Genomic DNA, 18,801 nt, shown 5'->3' on the forward strand with positions numbered 1-18,801 from the left:
ACACTCTCCACTCATTACACACACACACATACACTTTCTCACACATCAACCCCCAACCCAGACTGACATACACACACACAGACAGACAAAGACCCACATGCACACATATATTTTGTGGCGTGAGTTTGTACTCGCAGGGTTACATTGTACTTTCCTCAAAAACTGCATGTATTCATGTAGATTTACCTACAGCGTGGAAACAGGCCCTACAGCCCAATAAATCCACACCTACCCTCCGAAGAGAAACCCACCCCCCTATATTTACCCCTGACTACTTTCACCTTACACTACGGCCAATTCACCTAACCTGCACATCTTTTTTGGACTGTGGGAGGAAACCGGAGCAAACCCACGCAGACATGGGGAGAATGTGCTAACTCCTCATAGACAGTCACCCGAGGCGGGAATTGAACCCAGGTCCCTGGCGTTGTGAGGCAGCAGTGTTAGCCACCGTGCCACCCTGCCTGAACTTGATGTTAAACGTGGAAGGAAATAAACTTTGCTCAACATTGACATCATTTCATCTTGGTGAAAGTAATTAGAAAATTACTTAGAAATTGAGTATTCTGTGGGGATTTTAACAGATAAATAGACAGTGTAGTAAAATCTCAAATATCTCACATCTAGTTTCTATGGGGATGTATGAGTTTCCTACAGAAAATATGAAACAGCTCAGGGAAATGCAGACCATACCTGAGCCATTGTTGCAAGGAATCACAAAGCAATAGAATTTGAAAATATAAAGCAAAACATTGTCACCACAGAAATTCTAAATAATAAAAGGTAATGCTGTAAAAACCTTCATTAAGTCATGCAGCATCTGTGGTGAGGGAAGCACAGTTAATGTTTCAACAATAGCATGTTACATCTCAACAGTACAGTAATATTATCGAACAGTGAGCCACATAAAGGGATATTAGGCCAAGTGATGAAAAACATGGCCAAAGAGAACACTTTAAGGAGCATCTTAAGAGTAAGGATTTCAGGTCATTGGCCTTTTATCAGAAGTTGAGGATACCAACAGCTATTAAGCAATTTTAGAAGCAAGGAGTTGGGTGGAGTGAGGGAAGCTAAGAACAAATGGATAGGGTGGATGGAAAAGTAATTAAATCATTATATAGAGGACATTCCAATGTGAAGGGTGTGGTAATGGAACAAGTAAAAACCAATTCAGAGGGGGTGCAAACAGTTCCAACAAAATAGCAGATGGGAAGGGAATTGTTAAACAACCAGACAAAAAGAAATGCTGCAATTGGTTAAGAGTTTTTTTGCAGAGTCATTTCCTCATATACTGATTGATTTTTACGTGATGGTATTGTTTGTTCTTTATCCATCCCATCACCATCAGGTGTAAAGGCAGTCCGGACTGCGAGGCATGCCAGAGCACCCTCAATATCGACCGAGTGTGTTCGTTAAGTAGCCCCGACAGCACCCTGAGCACCAGCTCATCGAATTCAGCACGGTCCAGCCCATCTCCCTGCAAAAGGCCTAACAGGTATGGACCACAGACAGATGTTGTGCTGGGCTCAGTGTGTTTGTTCTCGGATTACAGTGACAGAACTGAACAGGAAGTGCAAGTTGGAGGATGGCACATAAATTGTACATTTTCAAGTTAGTTCCTGTCTGTTAAATTCTGACATGATTTAAAATAAATGGTTCAGTAAATAACAAAATAGTGGGGGACCAGAAATCATAGAATAATCCATCCAGACCATTGTGCTTTTAGAGTCATAGAGATGTACAGCACGGAAATAGACCCTTTGGTCCAACCCGTCCATGCCGACCAGATATCCCAACCCAATCTAGCCCCACCTGCCAGCACCTGGCCCATACCCCTCCAAACCCTTCCTATTCATATGCCTCTTAAATGTTGCAATTGTACCAGCCTTGCTGACTCTTTGAAAGAACTATCCAATAAGTTCCATTCCCTCACCCTTTCATACTATAATACTTCATTTTTTTTCCTTTCCAGTATGTGTACGCTTCTCTTTGAGCGTTGCTGTTGAAACTGTCTTTCCAGCAGCACCTGTTTGATTGGAACAACTCACTGCACAAAAGCATTTCTCCTCATCTCGCCTCTGGTTCTTCTGGCAACAAACAATTATCTCCTTTTTTGTTGACTCATGGGATGTAGGCATCTCTGACTAGACCAGCATTTATTGCCCAGGGGGCAGTTAAGAGTCAACCACATTGCTGTCATAGAATCATATAGCACAGAAAGAGACCCTTCAGTCAACCAAGTTTTCCAAACTAAACTACTCCTGTTTGCCTGTGTTTGGCCCATATCCCTCTAAACCTTTCCCATTCATGTACCTGTCCAAATGTTTTTTTTTAATGCTGTAACTGTACCTGCATCTACCACTTCCTCTGGCAGTTCATTCCACATACAAATCACCCTCTGTGTGAAAACATTGGCCCTCAGGTCCCTTTTAAACTTCTCTCCTCTCACCTTAAAATTCTATCCCGCTAGTTTTGAACTCCTCCATCCTGGGGAAAAGACCTAAAGTTAGCCAAACCAGGTATGGATGACAGTTTCTTTCCTTAAAAGACATTAGTGAACAAGATAGGTTTTTCCTGACAATTGACAATGGATTCATATTCATCATTAAACCTCTTAATTCCAGATTTTTATTGAATTCAAATTCCATCATCTGCTGTGGTGGGATTTGAATCCAGGTCCCCAGGACAACACCTGAGTCTTTGGATTAACAATTCAGTGATAATACCACTGCCTACCTGATAAAAATGTATCCACTGGTAGACAGATTCTTCTGCTAATTGAAACAGTTTCTTTTGATTTAGTCTGTTAAAACTATGATCAAAAGTCTGATCAAATCTCTTCATCTCTCCTTAACTTTTTTTACTCTAAGGAGAATAATCCCAATTTGTACAGTTTCTTCACACAACTGAAGCTCACTTACCCTGCTAAGATTCTAGATGTATAAAAGAATTATACCAGAACTTGCTGGGTGTGCCTATCAGGAAAGGATTGATAGGCTGGTGCTCCTCACTTTTGACAAAAAATGGCTGAGGCATAACCTAATTGTAATCCTTCAAACTATGAAAGGTTTTGGTCGAATGGATGCAAAGGGAATGTTCTTCCGCATAAGAGGTAGCATAACTAGAGGCTACCAATACAAGATCATCAGCTAGAAATGCAAAAGAAACTTCTCTCAAAGAGTGGTGAGAATATGGAACTCCCTGTCACAGGCTGTGTATGAAATGATCAGCAGAGCTGTCCTTAAGGAGAAAAAAGATAAATATGTGAGGCAGAAGGGAATAGATGATTGCAATGATGGATTTAAATCATAAGAGATGCAAGGAAGCTTTAGTGGTGCGTACACATTGGCACAAACTGATTAAGCTGATGTTTATCCTATGGAAAAGGAATTCTATTCACAGCGCACCCAAAAATAGAACCTACCAGAAGGTGAAATTTAATATTGTGTGAATGTTTAACTAAAATAGGTTTTGGAGAGGAATTATTCAACTTCCAAGAATTAAAGTGTAACCTGATGATTTTCTGTCCTTTGTTGAATCATAGCATTGTTAACCTGAACCATGAAGCAGAGAGATGTAATCTCTGTTTACTGTCTAATCCAAAGTATCTTTACTTGCTATTTTTGTAATGTCAGCTGCAGGCTGCACAGTCAAATCCTAGATTTATTTGTTGTTGATGTAGTCATAATTTTATTTAAAGCAAATATGATAGACTCTTGTTTGCTCCTGACATTGCCACAAGCAGTCGTGGACTAGAAAGCACCACTAATTCAGCAACAAAAACAGAAACTGCTGGAGAAACTCAGCAGGTCTAGCAGCATCTGTGGAGAGAAAACAAAACTAACTGTTCAAGTCCAGTGACCCTTTTTCAGAACTTCGGCCCATTGTCATTAAAGTGTTCTCTCACACCTGGCCTGATTTCAGAAATGGAAAGTCTATCAGTACTACTGCTGGGTGTTTGTTGTCACCTACACCTAGTAGTAAAATGCTGCTGGTGAAACACTTTCTTGGTATTGTAGGACTATAGGCTGGAAACAGGCCTACAGAGAGCTGGCGTTCATTGTTCCTGCCAGAGGTCACCAAGTCTTGTTGGCATGACAACCCTGAAACATTCATGGATCAGAGGAATGGGATGGAATCCCCATCAGGCTGGGTTTGTCAACATGCTTTTTCTGTGCATTTTTAAAATAGGAAAACATTGCTGGGAGGGTCACTGATGGATGGGGGATAGAGGAGTTAGGAGAGACAAACGACATATTTCCATTTGGCTGTAACTTCACTCATGGTAAAACAATTACCTCTTGTGTTGCGAGGTTATAGGTTCAGGTTTCATTTCAAGGACTTCAGATCACTGTAATCTTTAGATTGCTATTCCTAGATCAGTAATGACGGAGTGATCTTTCAACCCAAGATTAAGTATTAAATCTGAGGCCCCATTTGCCCTTTCAGATGGATATGCCTGGTCTCAAAACACTTTGTGAAGGAAAACAAGTGAATTTTTTCTATTGTCCCGTGGCCTATATTTTTCTTCAATTAATAGCACTAGATGTAAAGCAAGGTGAAGAAGGTTTAAAGAGGATGTGAGGGTGGTGGGAATCTGAAATTCACTGCCTGTTAGACTGGTATAGACAGAAAATCTTAGATCGTTTAAGAAGACTTTAAATGTGTGCTTGCAATGCCAAGCCATAGAAGGGTACGGGCCAAATGCTGGAAAATGGGATCAGGATAGTTAGGTAGGTATTTTGTCCGGCTTGAACCTGATAAGCCAAAGAGCCCTTTTTTCAGTGCTATGACTGGAGAAAACAATTATTTGGTTGTTTGTGGATCCTTGTCACATGCAGCTTAGCTGAGACCTTTCCCTACATTACCACTAAACTACAGAACTGAAGTATTTCATTAGATGTGAAGCACACTGGGTACATCTAAAGGTTTTGAAAGGTACTGTATAAATGCAAGCACTTTCCATGAAGCAATTGTATGATGTGAAACATATGAATGACTGACACTGACCAGTACCTGAACCACCATGTTATCATCATTGATATTCCAGCATGTCAGAAGATGAGCCCGAGAGTGGCTGTGACACAGTGGATGGATCACCAACCAGTGAGTCTTCAGGGCAAAATGAAAGTCCCTTTCTGGAAGAGCGATTACTTCAGGATGCGGCTAATCAGAATTCAGGCGGCATGAACTGCAAGGGAACAGACAGCAGCAAGCCCACCGTGCGCACCATGGTGGTGCCACCAATGAGGGTGCAGAACAGCAATTCAATCTCCATAACAGACTTGAGCGAGCAGGTCTCAAATGCAGGTAAGGACTTGCTTTTGTATGCATGGTCAGAGAGAATTACATTTGTAACTGCCGCAAGCAGTCAGTTGCAGGACAGGAAGGTTAGAATTGATTTAAAGATCATCTTGTGAAAGGGGGCTGGTGATGCAAACAGCATAGGACAGAGAATAAGGGATATTAGAAACCTGTCCTGAAAAGTTATACTGAAGTATTCCCTACTTGCCTCCTATAGGGAGTAACATTGTGAAGAATATAATTTTGAGGGACTGGGGGTACATGAATAGAGGGACCTGGAGGTACTTATTCAAAGGTCCTTGAATGTAGTATGGCAAGTTGAAAAGGCAGCTCAGAAAGCTTAGCCTTGGAAATAGGGACAATTGATATGCTAAAATGTTAATAATGTATTGTACACAATCTTGGCCACTTGAGGAAAAGTTCCAAAGGGATACATGGGATGGGGAACTCAGATACTAGGAGGCATTGAAGAAGTTGGTATTGTTCTCTTTAGGGAAAAGAACATTAAAGGAAGATATCAGAGTTATTCCAAAATATCAAAATTGATGGAGCAACTTAGGAGAAACAGGTTCCTCTGATAAATGGTTAGTAATCAGAGGACAAAGGATTCAAATAGTTGGACTGTTAAAGTTTGAAATATGGATTATGGGGAATAAACTGGAATGGGGACAAAATTGGATAGCTTTTTTCCAGAGGGCACATGGTCCCCTATAATGCAAGAAGATTTTGTTATCCCAAAAGGCTCCTATAGCTTGAGTAGTATCTGCCTAGCTCCACTTAAGCATGATTCGTTTGTACACAAATTGCCTACAATCCAACACAGAGAAGCTCAAGATGTGTCACAAGGGAGTTGGCTGCTATCAGAAAGAAAATTGTACTAGAGCAACAGGGGCTGCTGTGCTGAGATTCAGGATTGTGATGAGAAGGAAAGGAAAGAATTAAGTGTGCAACCTACACAGCTAAGCTGAAAGTTGACAGGAACCTAGCTCAGTTATTTTTTAGCTATGACAACTTATTCTTCAGCTACAGTGCACTTAGACCTCTCCATTCTGTCAAAGTCATGTTTCCCAAATAATTCTCAAGTCCAGCAAGTTTGTGTCCAAATAATTCTGGATTTTGGAATTTTCTGCAGCACTGAAAGACATTAGAATACTCAACTACAAGTGTGTAATCCAGTAACACTCTGCAACATAAAGCAATAATAAAAATTGAATTACTTATTCAAATTCAGTATCTATTATGTTTCAACTTACAAAAACTGTTCTAAAATGTGCTTAAGTCTGCTGAAAACTCTTCCAGACAACTGGTGTTTCTTAACTCAGCTTCCCTGTGTGGAAAGGTTACAGTGTATTGTATCTTACTTTTCTTTGTCTGAGAATCATTTTTACAAAATGTGAGGTAAACCAGTGAGGGAATTTAAACCATAAACTACTTTCTCAGCTCCTTATCATCTGTGTGAGTTCAATCAGGATCTCTGCAACATCTGTTTACTGAGCAAAGGGAATAGAATTACATTGCATGTAGGCAATTCAATAAATGCTTGGTTCCTTCTGCACACCAGGGTTAATAGTGACTACAGGTAGTTAATAAGTTTCTTGTTTTAACTTGCTTTTTTATGTATCTATGTAATTATAGAAGATTTTGTGCTCATTATGCTTTCGACTTTTTATTTCAGTGCAGTTGAATATGCACGCATTAATGCAATAAAATATCGCAAAGTGTTTCACAAGAGCACTAACAAACACTCAACAATATGAGGAATTCAGGCACAAAGAGACAGGTTTTATGGACCACCTGAAAACAGGAGAGAAATTTAGGAGGGAAGTCCAGAATTTTTGGAACCTGAGTAGCTGAAGTCACATGGCACCAGGTTATAGTCGAACAGAATTATTTGAAATCATTTTTTGGAACACAGTATTGACGATGTACAACTGACCAGAATTGGTGGAACGTACATCCCAAGCAGATGGAGAACATTACAAAATGTTTTTTAATAATCCAACTGAATTCTTTTGTATGCGTAACTTCCCACAGCTGCCTTTAAAACATCCCAATACTATATGTATTCTTAGCAATGAACAAGAGGAAATTGATGCAGTGGCCTACTACAGATAAATTGGTAATATTTTCTTTCGAGTCCTGGAATATGTGTACTGTTTTTACATACAGTGGTATGTGAACCTTAAGTGTAACCTGTAGGTAAATTAAATTGTTAATGTATTCACAGAGCTTCAGAATTGAACTAACATATTCCTAGAATTGCATGGTCGAGGTACAGATTTGAAACTAGGTTTGTCCAAAAAGGATGTGCACCACACTGGCCACCTTTCTTGGATATTAGATTATATTCCCTACAGAGTGGAAACAGGCCCTTCGGCCCAACAAGTCCACACCGACCCTCTAAAGACTAACCCACCCAGACCCATTTCCCTCTGACTAATGCACCTAACACGATAGGCAATTTAGCATGGCCAATTCACCTGATCTGCATATTTTTGGACTGTGGGAGGAAACCGGAGCACCCGGAGGAAACCCACACAGACACGGGGAGGATGTGCAAACTCCACACAGACAGTCACCTGAGGCTGGAATTGAACCTGGGAACCCTGGTGCTGCGAGGCATCAGTGCTAACCACTGAGTCACCATGCAGCCCCTTAAAGACTGAATGGCCTAGTCTTCCTCTTTTTTTTTAACTTTGATGATCAATCTGTTCAGAGACACTATTACACACTTCTGGGGCAGGTGGGGCTTGAATCCAGGCCTCTTGATCCAGGGGTAGGGACACTACCACTGCACCACAAGAGGGCCCCATAAGAAAAAATATAAGTAAATATCCTTTATTGCAAGGGAGAAGTGAGGTAGCAAGAAGGAAAGGTTTTTTTTTCTGGCTATTTCATACAATTGGGAAAATTATTTGTTGGTGCAAGTTGCAGATTCTGAATTGGCTTGAAATGGCCAAGTCTAGAAGCAACCTGATAGGCCCAGGATTGCACCTTTTCACATGTTGAACCGGTTTGCACTTCCAGATGCGACATGTCAGTCATTGAGCCAGGGCCGATCTGCACCTGAAAGAATAAGCCAGCTTTCAACTGTAGGTATTCGCCAACAGAAGTCTGTAACAGCATTCCAACAGCAACACGTGAATTTTGGTCAGGTATGTGTGAACTCAGCCAATATTGGGAAGTGTGGAACAGACTTTATTCATATACACACAGGTGCTCACACTTTACCATGCATAGAAGTAATTTTGCCTTCTTGTTAAAAGCCTGTGAAATAGGCACAGGAATAAACAATTGTGTATGCTTTGCCAATCAGCAAGATCATGGCTTGTCTTCTATCCTCTCTCACACTATCTCTTAATTCCCAGCAATTTATCAATCCTTGTCTTGAATATACTTAATGACTGAGCACCCACAGGTCTGGGAGGTAGGGAATTAGAAATAATCATATAATTAAAATAAAGGACTGCAGGTACTGGAGATCTGAAACTAAAACAAAGTGTTGGAGAAACTCAGCAAGTCTGGCAACAGCTGTCGAGAAAAAAACAGAGTTAACAGTCTAGTGACTCTTCATCAGAATTGAAAGCAACTGGAAAATGGTGGTGTGCATGCTGATGAGGGAAGGGGAGGAGGTGTGGTGGGAGGGGATGGAGTGAGTTGAATAGATGGAGATGGTGCCTGAGGGCAAAAAATAGGGAAGCAGATAAAGGGGTTGCTGACAGCAAGCCAGGAGAGATGTAAATGCTGATTGGATGTTATGGGGAAGTGTGAATCATTAAAATAGGTTAGCTGTGTCAGGAGCAACCTATACCCAACAGGACCTGGGGATGTAGAGATAGGTAACAAACAAAGAGGAAATTGATAAACTTAATGCTAAGGCCTGAAAGATACAAGGGAGCTAGGCAGAAGATGAAGTGTTGTTCCTCCAGCTTGTGTTGAGCCTCATTGGAGCTGTGCAGCAATCCTGAGACAGAAATGTTGGTATGAGAACACAGTGTTGGAAGTGGTTGGCAACCAGAAACTCAAGGTCTTCTCATAGAGCAGAGGTGTTCCACAAAGCCGTCATCAAGGCTAAGTCTCCAAGTAAAGGAGACCACATTGTGAGCAGAAATAGAAATAATCAATACCCTTTTGAAAGAAGAGGTTTCTCTTCACCTGAATGCTAAGTGGCCTACCTCTTGTTCTGAGGTTGTGTTCTCATTTCTTATCCAAGGTATACATTTTCTCAACCCTATCAGGCCTCTTAAGAATTTTATATGTTTAATGAGCTTACATTTCATTCTTCTAAACTTCAGTGAATATGGGTCTAGTTTACTCAATCGCTTCTCATAGGATAATCCCTTCATCCTATGAGCCACACTCTCTGGGATGAATATGTCCTTCCTAAGGTGAGGAAGACAAATTTCACATACTATTCCAGGTGTGACCTCACCAACACTGGATTCAACTTCTAAGAAAGCATCCTCTTTTACAGATCCCAATTCACCTTCAGCAAATGTACATTTCACAGTGAAGATTTTATGATTTGTCTTTATTCAGATCCTTCAAGATAATTTTTGTTAAGAGTGTATCTGTCTGAGCATTCAATCTGTACCATGGTCAATTGATCATACTACCTATACCTATTAGGCCAGTGATTAAATAAACCAGCAAATTACTGAGGTGGACTGCAAATTTTCTGTAGAATGTTGATTTATTCTTGGCATCCTTTTTTGAGTGATTTGGGCGATTGCTGATTACAGCATGAATGTTTTTACAGGTTCAGCACTACGGATCGATGCCTCAGGAATGGAATGGTAATTATGGGCACCGGAGAAAACAGGCCTTCATCGCGCCCACAATCGCTAGCCACCCTTTCTCTTTTGCTCACGGAAGTCCCAACCACACTACAGCCCATGGACATCTGACCGGAAACACACACCTCGGGGGCCAACCCGCCATCTTATCCTACCCCCCATCGGGTCCCCTGGGCAACACAGCTCCCATGGCCCATCTGTTGGCCTCCCCATGTACTTCAAGGCCTGTCTTGCAACCCACGGCCTATAGTATTTCTCACCACAATGGCCTGCTTCACCAAATCCCCTTTGGTCTCAATCCCCGTCTGCTGCCTTCTCCAACCATTCATCAGAACCAGTACAAACCAATGTTTCATCCTCACTCCTATATTGCATCTCCCGTCTACACTGGATTCCCATTAAGTCCAACAAAGCTCAGCCAGTATCCCTATATTTGAAGATTACAGAACAAAACAAAAAGAAACTGGCCTAAGGCTCAGTCATGTGTAAAGCATCTGGAATTGAAGGAACGCATAACCGATTAAAGAATAATTCTAAGCCGTGGCACAAGAAATTCATTTCTTCATTGTGTTTTTGTTAATCATGGTACATAAAAAGTGCATAAACAAAAGAAACAAAAAGCTGAGCTTTAAATCAAACCCAGTTTTAATGTGTCTTTGCACATTCGATGAGACAACTATTTCAGCCATTGTGTTAGGTCCAAGGATGTGTGCGGTGATTCAAAGCCGCTAGGAGCACGGGGCGAGAGGGAGAGGGATAGCTCTCCACTTTTGTATTGCCTTGTTGCATCCACTGCAAGACACGTGTGACACACACACTTGTGAAGCCATGCTATTAACCCTGTGAGGGCAAAGGGTGCATATTCTGTCTGCCGGTGTACAAGCAAATATATTTGTGGTTTCCCCTGTGTCTTTAGTGTTTTTTCAGTGTTCAGTCTTTAACCTAAAGGGGTTGGGGCCGTTGCTCTCCACACCTGCATGTGTTTTGCATGGGCAAGAATTGCCTAAAGTAGGGTTTTTTACTCTTCAGTGTCGTCAGTAACAATAGTTTTCACACACATAGTGCCTTAAATATTTTGAGGTTGTTAATGTTACTATGTTATGGACTGTAGCACTTGAATTCTTATCTAATCCAGTGATTGAAATAAAAGATAAATGAATGGAAAAGTAGGAGGAACATTAGTGCTTTAGTTTTTCAGGTTTGGCGTGTGGTATGCTTATACTATCCTTTGAGGAATAGCTTTTTTTTGTGCTTCGCGGGTTGTGGGCTAAGTCTGCTTTCCTCCTTTCGGAATGACCTAGAGATACCAGAGGTGTAGAGCAAGCATTCAGAAATTGACTCAGATAATTTGATCACTGGTTTCTACTTTAAACTCGTCTATAATGAGCAGTGTTTATACTGTCAAAGAAATAATAATCTGCAATACAATCGAAATAGAAGTGTGCGCGTGTGTGTTTCTTTTTAAAAAGAAGTTTGCTGTTTATGGAATTTAGTGAAATGATTAGATATGTGGTGGCATGGCTTTGGTTAGAAAATTGAAAAAAAATGCAATTCATAATACTCAATGACTCATGATATGGTTTTACCTTAGCTTGAGCAGACCATGCAGTATTTGATATACGTAGTAATATACTATTTAGTCCTGAGGCTTGACGAGGTGCAAGTTTTTTGTGTGCAATTTTATCATTTATGCATGTGACAAATTTTACCCTTTTTATCATTTTGTTTTTATTTTGTTTCATTTTTAGCTTGTTCAGTGTCTACTTGCTTATTTTATACATTCCGTCAGGGAGATAAAATGAACTACGCGCTCTGTGCATTTTTCTGGTATGAGCGTCATAAAATAATTTTTTTTTTAAATGAAGTTGCTTTTCGCAGCACCAAAGACTTTTCCTGTCATCCCATTTCCTAAGCAAGGTTAGCAACTTTGCATAGACCTCAAGAAAAATACTCAAAAAAAAGGGTAGCAAAGAAAGGTTAATTTTAAAAAAAAACTTTTTTCAGAATTTCAATAAAAAAGTTTGAGGCTATGTTTTAGTTCTTTGGGCGAGTAAGAAATTGTAACATTTATCTTGAATGTATTATAGATAAGCTGCTATATAATGATTGCCACTTCAATTAGCTGTGAAATAGGTGATTATTAACTGTTCTTACTTAGCCTTCTCATTTCTGTAAGTCTGATTACATTAACTAGAAGTGGGTTTTGATTAATTTTGGCGTTACTGTTTGGAGTGTCTTTGTAACTACTGTATTGTAAATGATGAAACTTTTAATTGCTTTTGTTTTTATTTTTGGGTGTGTGTTTTTGCATCAGTATTTTACCTTAAGTAACTTCGAGATCATCACTGCATATAAATGGATGTATTGATGTAACTTAATTTTTATGTTTTCATATCGGCATTGTGTTAAAGAATCTGAATCGCTGTAGCTTGCAGAATTGACTTAACTTTGTTTTTTTTTGCTAATGCAGTTTGCTGCTGCAATATAGAATCTTTTAATTATTTACTGGAACCAGCAGCCAGTGTGCAGAACCTGATTTCTGTATACTTTATTTATATTTTCTAAATTTAGAAAAAAAAAATTAAAGATTCTAACACACCACTAATAAGCAGCACCAGTTTGACTTCAATAAGCTAACTTTGAGTATAACCATTTTTGGGGAGAGGGTTGTATATCTACTAAACAAAGCAGTGTTTTATTCAACATCAGCCTTTAGTCATAGCCAAGGAAGACAATGTGCCTAAGCGCAGAGACTTTTAAACCACAGAACAGTTGTACAGTTAATTCAAATTTATAAAATATATTGTACCTCTTGAAAAATTTGGTGCTTTCTAGCATAGTTCTATTTTTATCAATAGACACCATATGTTTGTAAAAAAAAAACAAAAGAACTCTAAATACAGGACTGGTAACTGAGGGGAAACAACTTGTGTCAGCTAGATAGGCCATAGCACTGTGGAACGACAATATCGTGATGCCTGAGTACTTCACCAAAGTGTTGCATTCAGTTTTTTTTCTTGAGTTCTATCCACTGGTTAATGCCTTAAAGTCACTCTTAAATAAGACACTGTGAAAAACAGGAATGGGCATTGGAGGCAAGGAAGTAATATTATACCCACCTTATTTTAAATTTGGACTTTCATCTTACATGCATATTGGGTTTTAATTCAGTTTTAGTTATGCTTAGAAATCAAATTCAGGATCCTTATGTGTGATTGGGAGTGCATTTTGAAAATAAAAATTATCTCAAAACATTTTGTCTTTAATCAAGTTGAACCAATTAGTTTTGATTGGGTAGAGGCTCACAATTGGATGGAAACTTAAGGGAATGAGTGGTATCAATCTTTTCTTTCCTAGACCCGTCCTCTCCTTTATCAGCTTAGCCCTTAACTTGACAACAGTTCAATAAAAGTTAAATCAACACTGCAAGTTATAGAAACCTGTTGTTTAGATTACACAACAACGTAGACTTGATTATTTAGTTGGAACTGTTACTGTTAAAAATTGTAGATTTTTTGTGGCTTTTTGCTTTTGATTTTAATGCTACACTAGTTTGCCATGTAGCAATTGCACTGTGCAATATTTACAATATGAGGACTGGGAAAATTTTTATGGATGTATGTCTCTTACAGTTTGCGATAGTATTTCTTGCTAGTTCTCAGTGATTTAAATGTGACCAAGCCTTCGTACCTTGTCACATAAAGCGGGTTTTCCAGGTGACTATTTTGGTGAGTGTCAAAAATAAGAGTTTATGGTGTATTATTGTCGAGATTCACTTTGAATTAAAATATATATTGCTGCAGCAAATGAGTGTGGTGGATATTTTGTACAAACATAATGGAAATGATGGCAGAAAAAAAAGCTTGTACATCAAGCCTGGCCCATGGTATAATGGTTGGCACTTCAGGAGAAAATAAATAGGAGCTGGAGTAAACTATTCAGTCCTCTGAGCCTGCTCTGCGATTCAATATGGTCACCGCTGATATTCCATCTCAGCTGCACCTTCTGCATTAACCCCAAAATCCCTTTCATTCTCTTAATATCCAAACCTTTAACGATCTGTGTATTGCATATACTCAGCTCTCTGGTTCGACAATTCCAATTCCCAATCCTTCAAAGGAAGAACTTTCGACTTACCTCAATCCTATTGACCCCCCCCCCCCCCATCCCCCACAACCTGCTGAGTGATCAAAAGCCAGTCCAGGAGATCAAATGGACCAAGTGTTTTAAAGGTACTTACTTTCTCTCAATACCATCTCCTCTTATAATGTTTCAATTTTCTTTTAGGCTTGAGCCATGCAATCGGGTTGCCTTGTGTGTAAGTGCCAAGGTTTCCGTTTGCTGCCCTGATGTATGTAATTGTGGTACTTTCTCAATTACAAGGGTAAAAGAGAAAAACCTGTATTGCATTTATGCTGTGCCTAATAACATTTTGTGACTTCACAAAACATTTTTTATGCAGTGGATTGCTTTGGATTGGAGTCGCTTTTGTTTAAAAAAAAGACATGCTGCATTCCATTCATATCCAGACATGGTCCAACAATTTGTTCTAATCTTTTGCTTAAATAAGTTGAATTATCTGAGAATTATCTGATAGTTAGATTAAATCTTAATTAACAAAACAAAAGCAGATGCATTTTGTGCAAAAATATTGAATTAATCATGTACCTCAAGATAAAAGTGGTACATGCAACATATCCTAACTTGTTCCGGTTACACTGCTGACTGACCTGTTGATTTGCAGATTTTCCAATTATAAAATTTTCAAACTGCACAGTAGAAGATTGTACATGAGAACATCAGGAACAGACATAAGCCATTCAGCAGCTTGAGTTTATAGTGCATTATGCTTACAAGAATAGGAGCAGGAGTAGATCATACAATCTTTGAGCAACCTTACTATTTAGCAAGATGAGGACTGGCATGTTCATACATAGAAAAATACAGCACAAGAATAGGCCCTTCGGCCCACCATGTCTGTGCTGACCATGATGCCATTCTAAACTAATCCCATCTGCCTGCACATGGTCCAAATTCCTCCATTCCCTGCCGCTTCATGTGTCTCAACTCCACTTTCCCTGCCTATTCTCATTAACCCAGATTGCCACTGTTCAAAAAATGTTAGTCTCTGTTTTAAATATATCCAACAAGTAAGCATTCACAGCTTTCTGGGACAGAGACTTCCAATGATTCAATATCCTCTGAAGAAAGAAATCCCTTTCTCAGATCTAAATGGTTGACATCCTGAGTCTAGTTGTAGACCTACTGGCCAGGGGAAACAGTCCCTTCGCATCTACCCCATCAATCCTTCTCGGAATTGTGTATACTTCAATAAGATCTGTCAATCTTCTGAACTTGAGAGTATATGTGCCTATTGTAGTCAACCTTGTGAGCCTTCATTGCAGCTCTTCTGAAACCAGTGTAACCTTTCTTAGGTACACAACATGCCAAGTGTGGTCTCACCAAAGCCTAATAAATTGCAACAAGACTTCCTTACCCTTGTGTTGCAAACCCCTTGTAGTAAAGGCTAATAAACAAATTTATAAATAGTGCATAATACCTCCAGGTTAACTTACTGTGATTTGTATACAAGATCATTAAAATCCTATATGTTCTGTTTTAGGGACAGTGAATTGATTAAGTGTATAGTTGCTGTTGTTTATAATAAGCAAACCGTGTTTGTAAACTTGATTCTTGAAGGGCAAATCTTCAAAGGAACAGGTCATTTCACCACTTGGCCTGCACCACCATTCAATCACAGTTGTTCGAACACTTCAGTGCCTTTTACTCACCTCTTCACCATAATCATTGTACTGCTGGTATTCAGAAATCCTCTATCTTAAATATACTTAAAGACTGAGCCTTCTGAACCCTCTGGTGGTGAATTCTAAAACTTCTGAGTAAAGAATTCACAAACTTCTGAGTAAAGAATTTGCATCTTATCTCAGACTAAATAACAAACCCCTTTTTAAATTTGCTGCTGGTTCTAGATTCCCCAGCCAGGGGAAACATCTTTCCTGCCTGTCCCTTTCACTATTTTGTAAGTTCCAACGAGATCCCCTCTGATTCTTCCAAAAATTCAAGAAAATATATGCCCAGTTTGCCCAATCTCATTTCACAGGACAGTCTAGCCATACCAGAATCAAGTCTTCATTGCACTCCCTCTATGGCAATAATATCTTTCCTAAGATAAGGAGACCAAAGTTGCACACAATATTCCAGGAGTGATCTAACCATGCTCCTATACAATTGAAACAAAGCTTTACTATGCCTACACTCAAATTCTCTTGTTATAAAGACTAATATCACATGAAGCTTCCTAATGCACCTGCGTGTTAGCCTGCAGTGACTTATTGACAAGGACACCTTTTGTACATCTACAATCTCCAACCTCTTTACCATTTACAAAATGCACTACAGATCTGCTTGTCCTACCAAAGTGGATAATCTCACATTTTTCCAGAGTATGGTCCATCTGCCATGTTCTTGCCCATTCACCAAGCCTGTCCAACTTATTTTCCTGAACATACATTCCCACCTGGGTTTGTATCATCCTCAACTTTGAAAATTACATTTGGCGAAGGCACAGGTTGAGGGACCCCCCCCCCCCAAAACCCCTAGCCACTTTCTTCCTCTTCCCCACATTGACCTGGGAGCCTGCTTGCACTGTTTCACTAATTTGGTAAGTTTACTCTTTTCTGTCCTGCCTAGAGCTGAGATAGTGGCAGCTCACGTGGGAGTAAACCTTAAGTGGTTACAAATTGATCACTTCCTGTCCACAACTTAATTCAGAAAGTGGCAGCTTTCTGGTCCACCACCATCCCACCTAATAGAGTTGCCTTCCTACCTCTAAGTCTCCAGGACTGAAAGGTTATAACTCTCAAGAAAATGTGTAATCAAGTTGGCCTCTTTTTCTCTAGAAATGGAAGAAAAACCTTGACTTAGAAAAGGAGAAAAGTCTTGGATTATAAGAAAACGAGGATAAAAAAAAATCAGAAAAAAAATATAATTAAGGAAAAAATACTATGGAAAAAGTCAGGAGGGAGAAAACACGAATGGAGAAGAAGATGAAATTGTAAAAGTTTGAACTGCAGAGAAATAGGGAAATTAGACAACAAAAGAAAACCATATTGCTAACTGACACAGCAGTGAACCTGCACAGTTACTGCCTTTGTTGTTTGAATTCATGTGTCACTGGAATCAGAGTGCATCTAGGAGAACTTAACAACCAGTGAAATTCACAACTGATCTTGGAAGAACCTGTTTGGGAGACGTCACAGTACAGAAACAGATAAGTGAATAGTTGTAAGCATAGCCTTGCTGTAAGTCTACAATAGTGAGTAGAGTGGGTTCTTTCTTGATTATATGTTTTATTGAGGTATGTCACAAGTATTAAGTTAGCCTGGAGCAGTGTTTTGTCAAGGAATAAGACGGTGCTATTTTCTGGGCCTGTACATTGGAAGAAGCAATTGTTTCAGATGTGGGAGTTTAGGGAGAGTTTACGTGTTACTGAGAAGTGTATCTGCAATAAATGCCGTTGGTTGCAAATCCTACCAGATTGAATAGATCGGTTGAAGTGACAGTTGGAGGCAATGAGGAATTTACAAGAGCAGGGGGGTGTGATGGATGGAAATTATAGGAAAGGAGAAAAGCCACAGACAGTCACATAGATTGGGTTAACTCTAAGTAAGGTTAAAGAGGGAGGCAGGTAGAGCAGGTGTCTTCTATGGCTATCCTCATTTCAAATAAGTATGCAGTTTTAGAAAATGTAGGTGGTGATGGATTCTCAGGGGAATATAGCACGAACAGCCAAGTTTCTGTTATCAAGACAAGCTCTAATGTAATGAGGGGTACATCGGGTTTGAAGCGATTGATTGTGTTAGGGGACTCTCGAGTCAGAGGCACAGACAGAAGTTTCTGTAGCCAGCAGAGAAAAATCAGAATGGTGTGTTGCCTCCCTGGTGCCAGGATCAAGAATGTCTCAGAGAGGGTGCAGAATGTTCTCAAGGGGGAGAGGGACCAGTAGGAGGTCATTGTACACATTGGAACCAATGACATAGGAAGGGAAAAGGATGAGATTCTGAAGGAAGAATATGGAAAGTTAGGCAGGAATTGAAAAAGGAGATACTTGAGGGTAGTAATATCTGGATGACTCCCGGTGCTACAAGCTAGTGAGGGTAGGAATAGGAGGATAGAGCAGATGAATGCATGGCTGAGGAGCTGATGTATGGGAGAAGGATTCACATTTTTGGATCATTGGAATCTCTTCTGGGGGAGAAGTATTCTGTACAAGAAGGATGGATTGCACCTGAATTGGAAGGGGACTAATATACTGGCAGGGAGATTTGCTAGAGTTGCTCAGGAGGATTTAAACTAGTAAAGTGGGGGAATTGGATCTAGGGAGATAGTGAGGAAAGAGATCAATCTGAGACTGGTACAGTTGGGAAAAGGAGCGAGTCAAACAGTCAGAACAGGCAGGGACAAAGCAGAAAACAAGGTAGGACTGATAAATTAAGTTGCATTTATTTCAATGCAAGAGACCTAACAGGGAAGGCAGATGAACTCAGGGCATGATTAGGAACATGGGACTGGGATACCATAGCAAATACAGAAACGTGGCTCAGGGATGGGCAGGACTGGCAGCTTAATGTTCCAAGGTACAAATGCTACAGGAAGGATAGAAAGGGAGGCAAGAGAGGAG

The 18,801-nt window shown here is 39.8% G+C and overlaps 1 protein-coding gene across 8 annotated transcripts in view; it reads left to right on the top strand.

Annotated features, from left to right (window-relative positions):
• The window catches only part of LOC122557708 (homeodomain-interacting protein kinase 3-like), a 260,774-nt gene extending 246,867 nt beyond the window's left edge, over window positions 1–13,907 (top strand). For all 8 annotated transcript variants that reach the window (XM_043705595.1, XM_043705593.1, XM_043705598.1 and 5 more), the window contains 4 exons: window positions 1,349–1,495; window positions 5,051–5,310; window positions 8,332–8,459; window positions 10,064–13,907. In XM_043705595.1, the coding sequence (XP_043561530.1) occupies window positions 1,349–1,495; window positions 5,051–5,310; window positions 8,332–8,459; window positions 10,064–10,537 (1,009 nt within the window). In that variant the 3' untranslated portion in view covers window positions 10,538–13,907. The remainder of the gene's footprint in view (window positions 1–1,348; window positions 1,496–5,050; window positions 5,311–8,331; window positions 8,460–10,063) is intronic.
• The last annotated feature ends 4,894 nt before the right edge of the window (window positions 13,908–18,801 follow it).

Source organism: Chiloscyllium plagiosum, chromosome 16, assembly GCF_004010195.1.
Source record: "Chiloscyllium plagiosum isolate BGI_BamShark_2017 chromosome 16, ASM401019v2, whole genome shotgun sequence".
NCBI classification, from domain to species: domain Eukaryota; kingdom Metazoa; phylum Chordata; class Chondrichthyes; order Orectolobiformes; family Hemiscylliidae; genus Chiloscyllium; species Chiloscyllium plagiosum.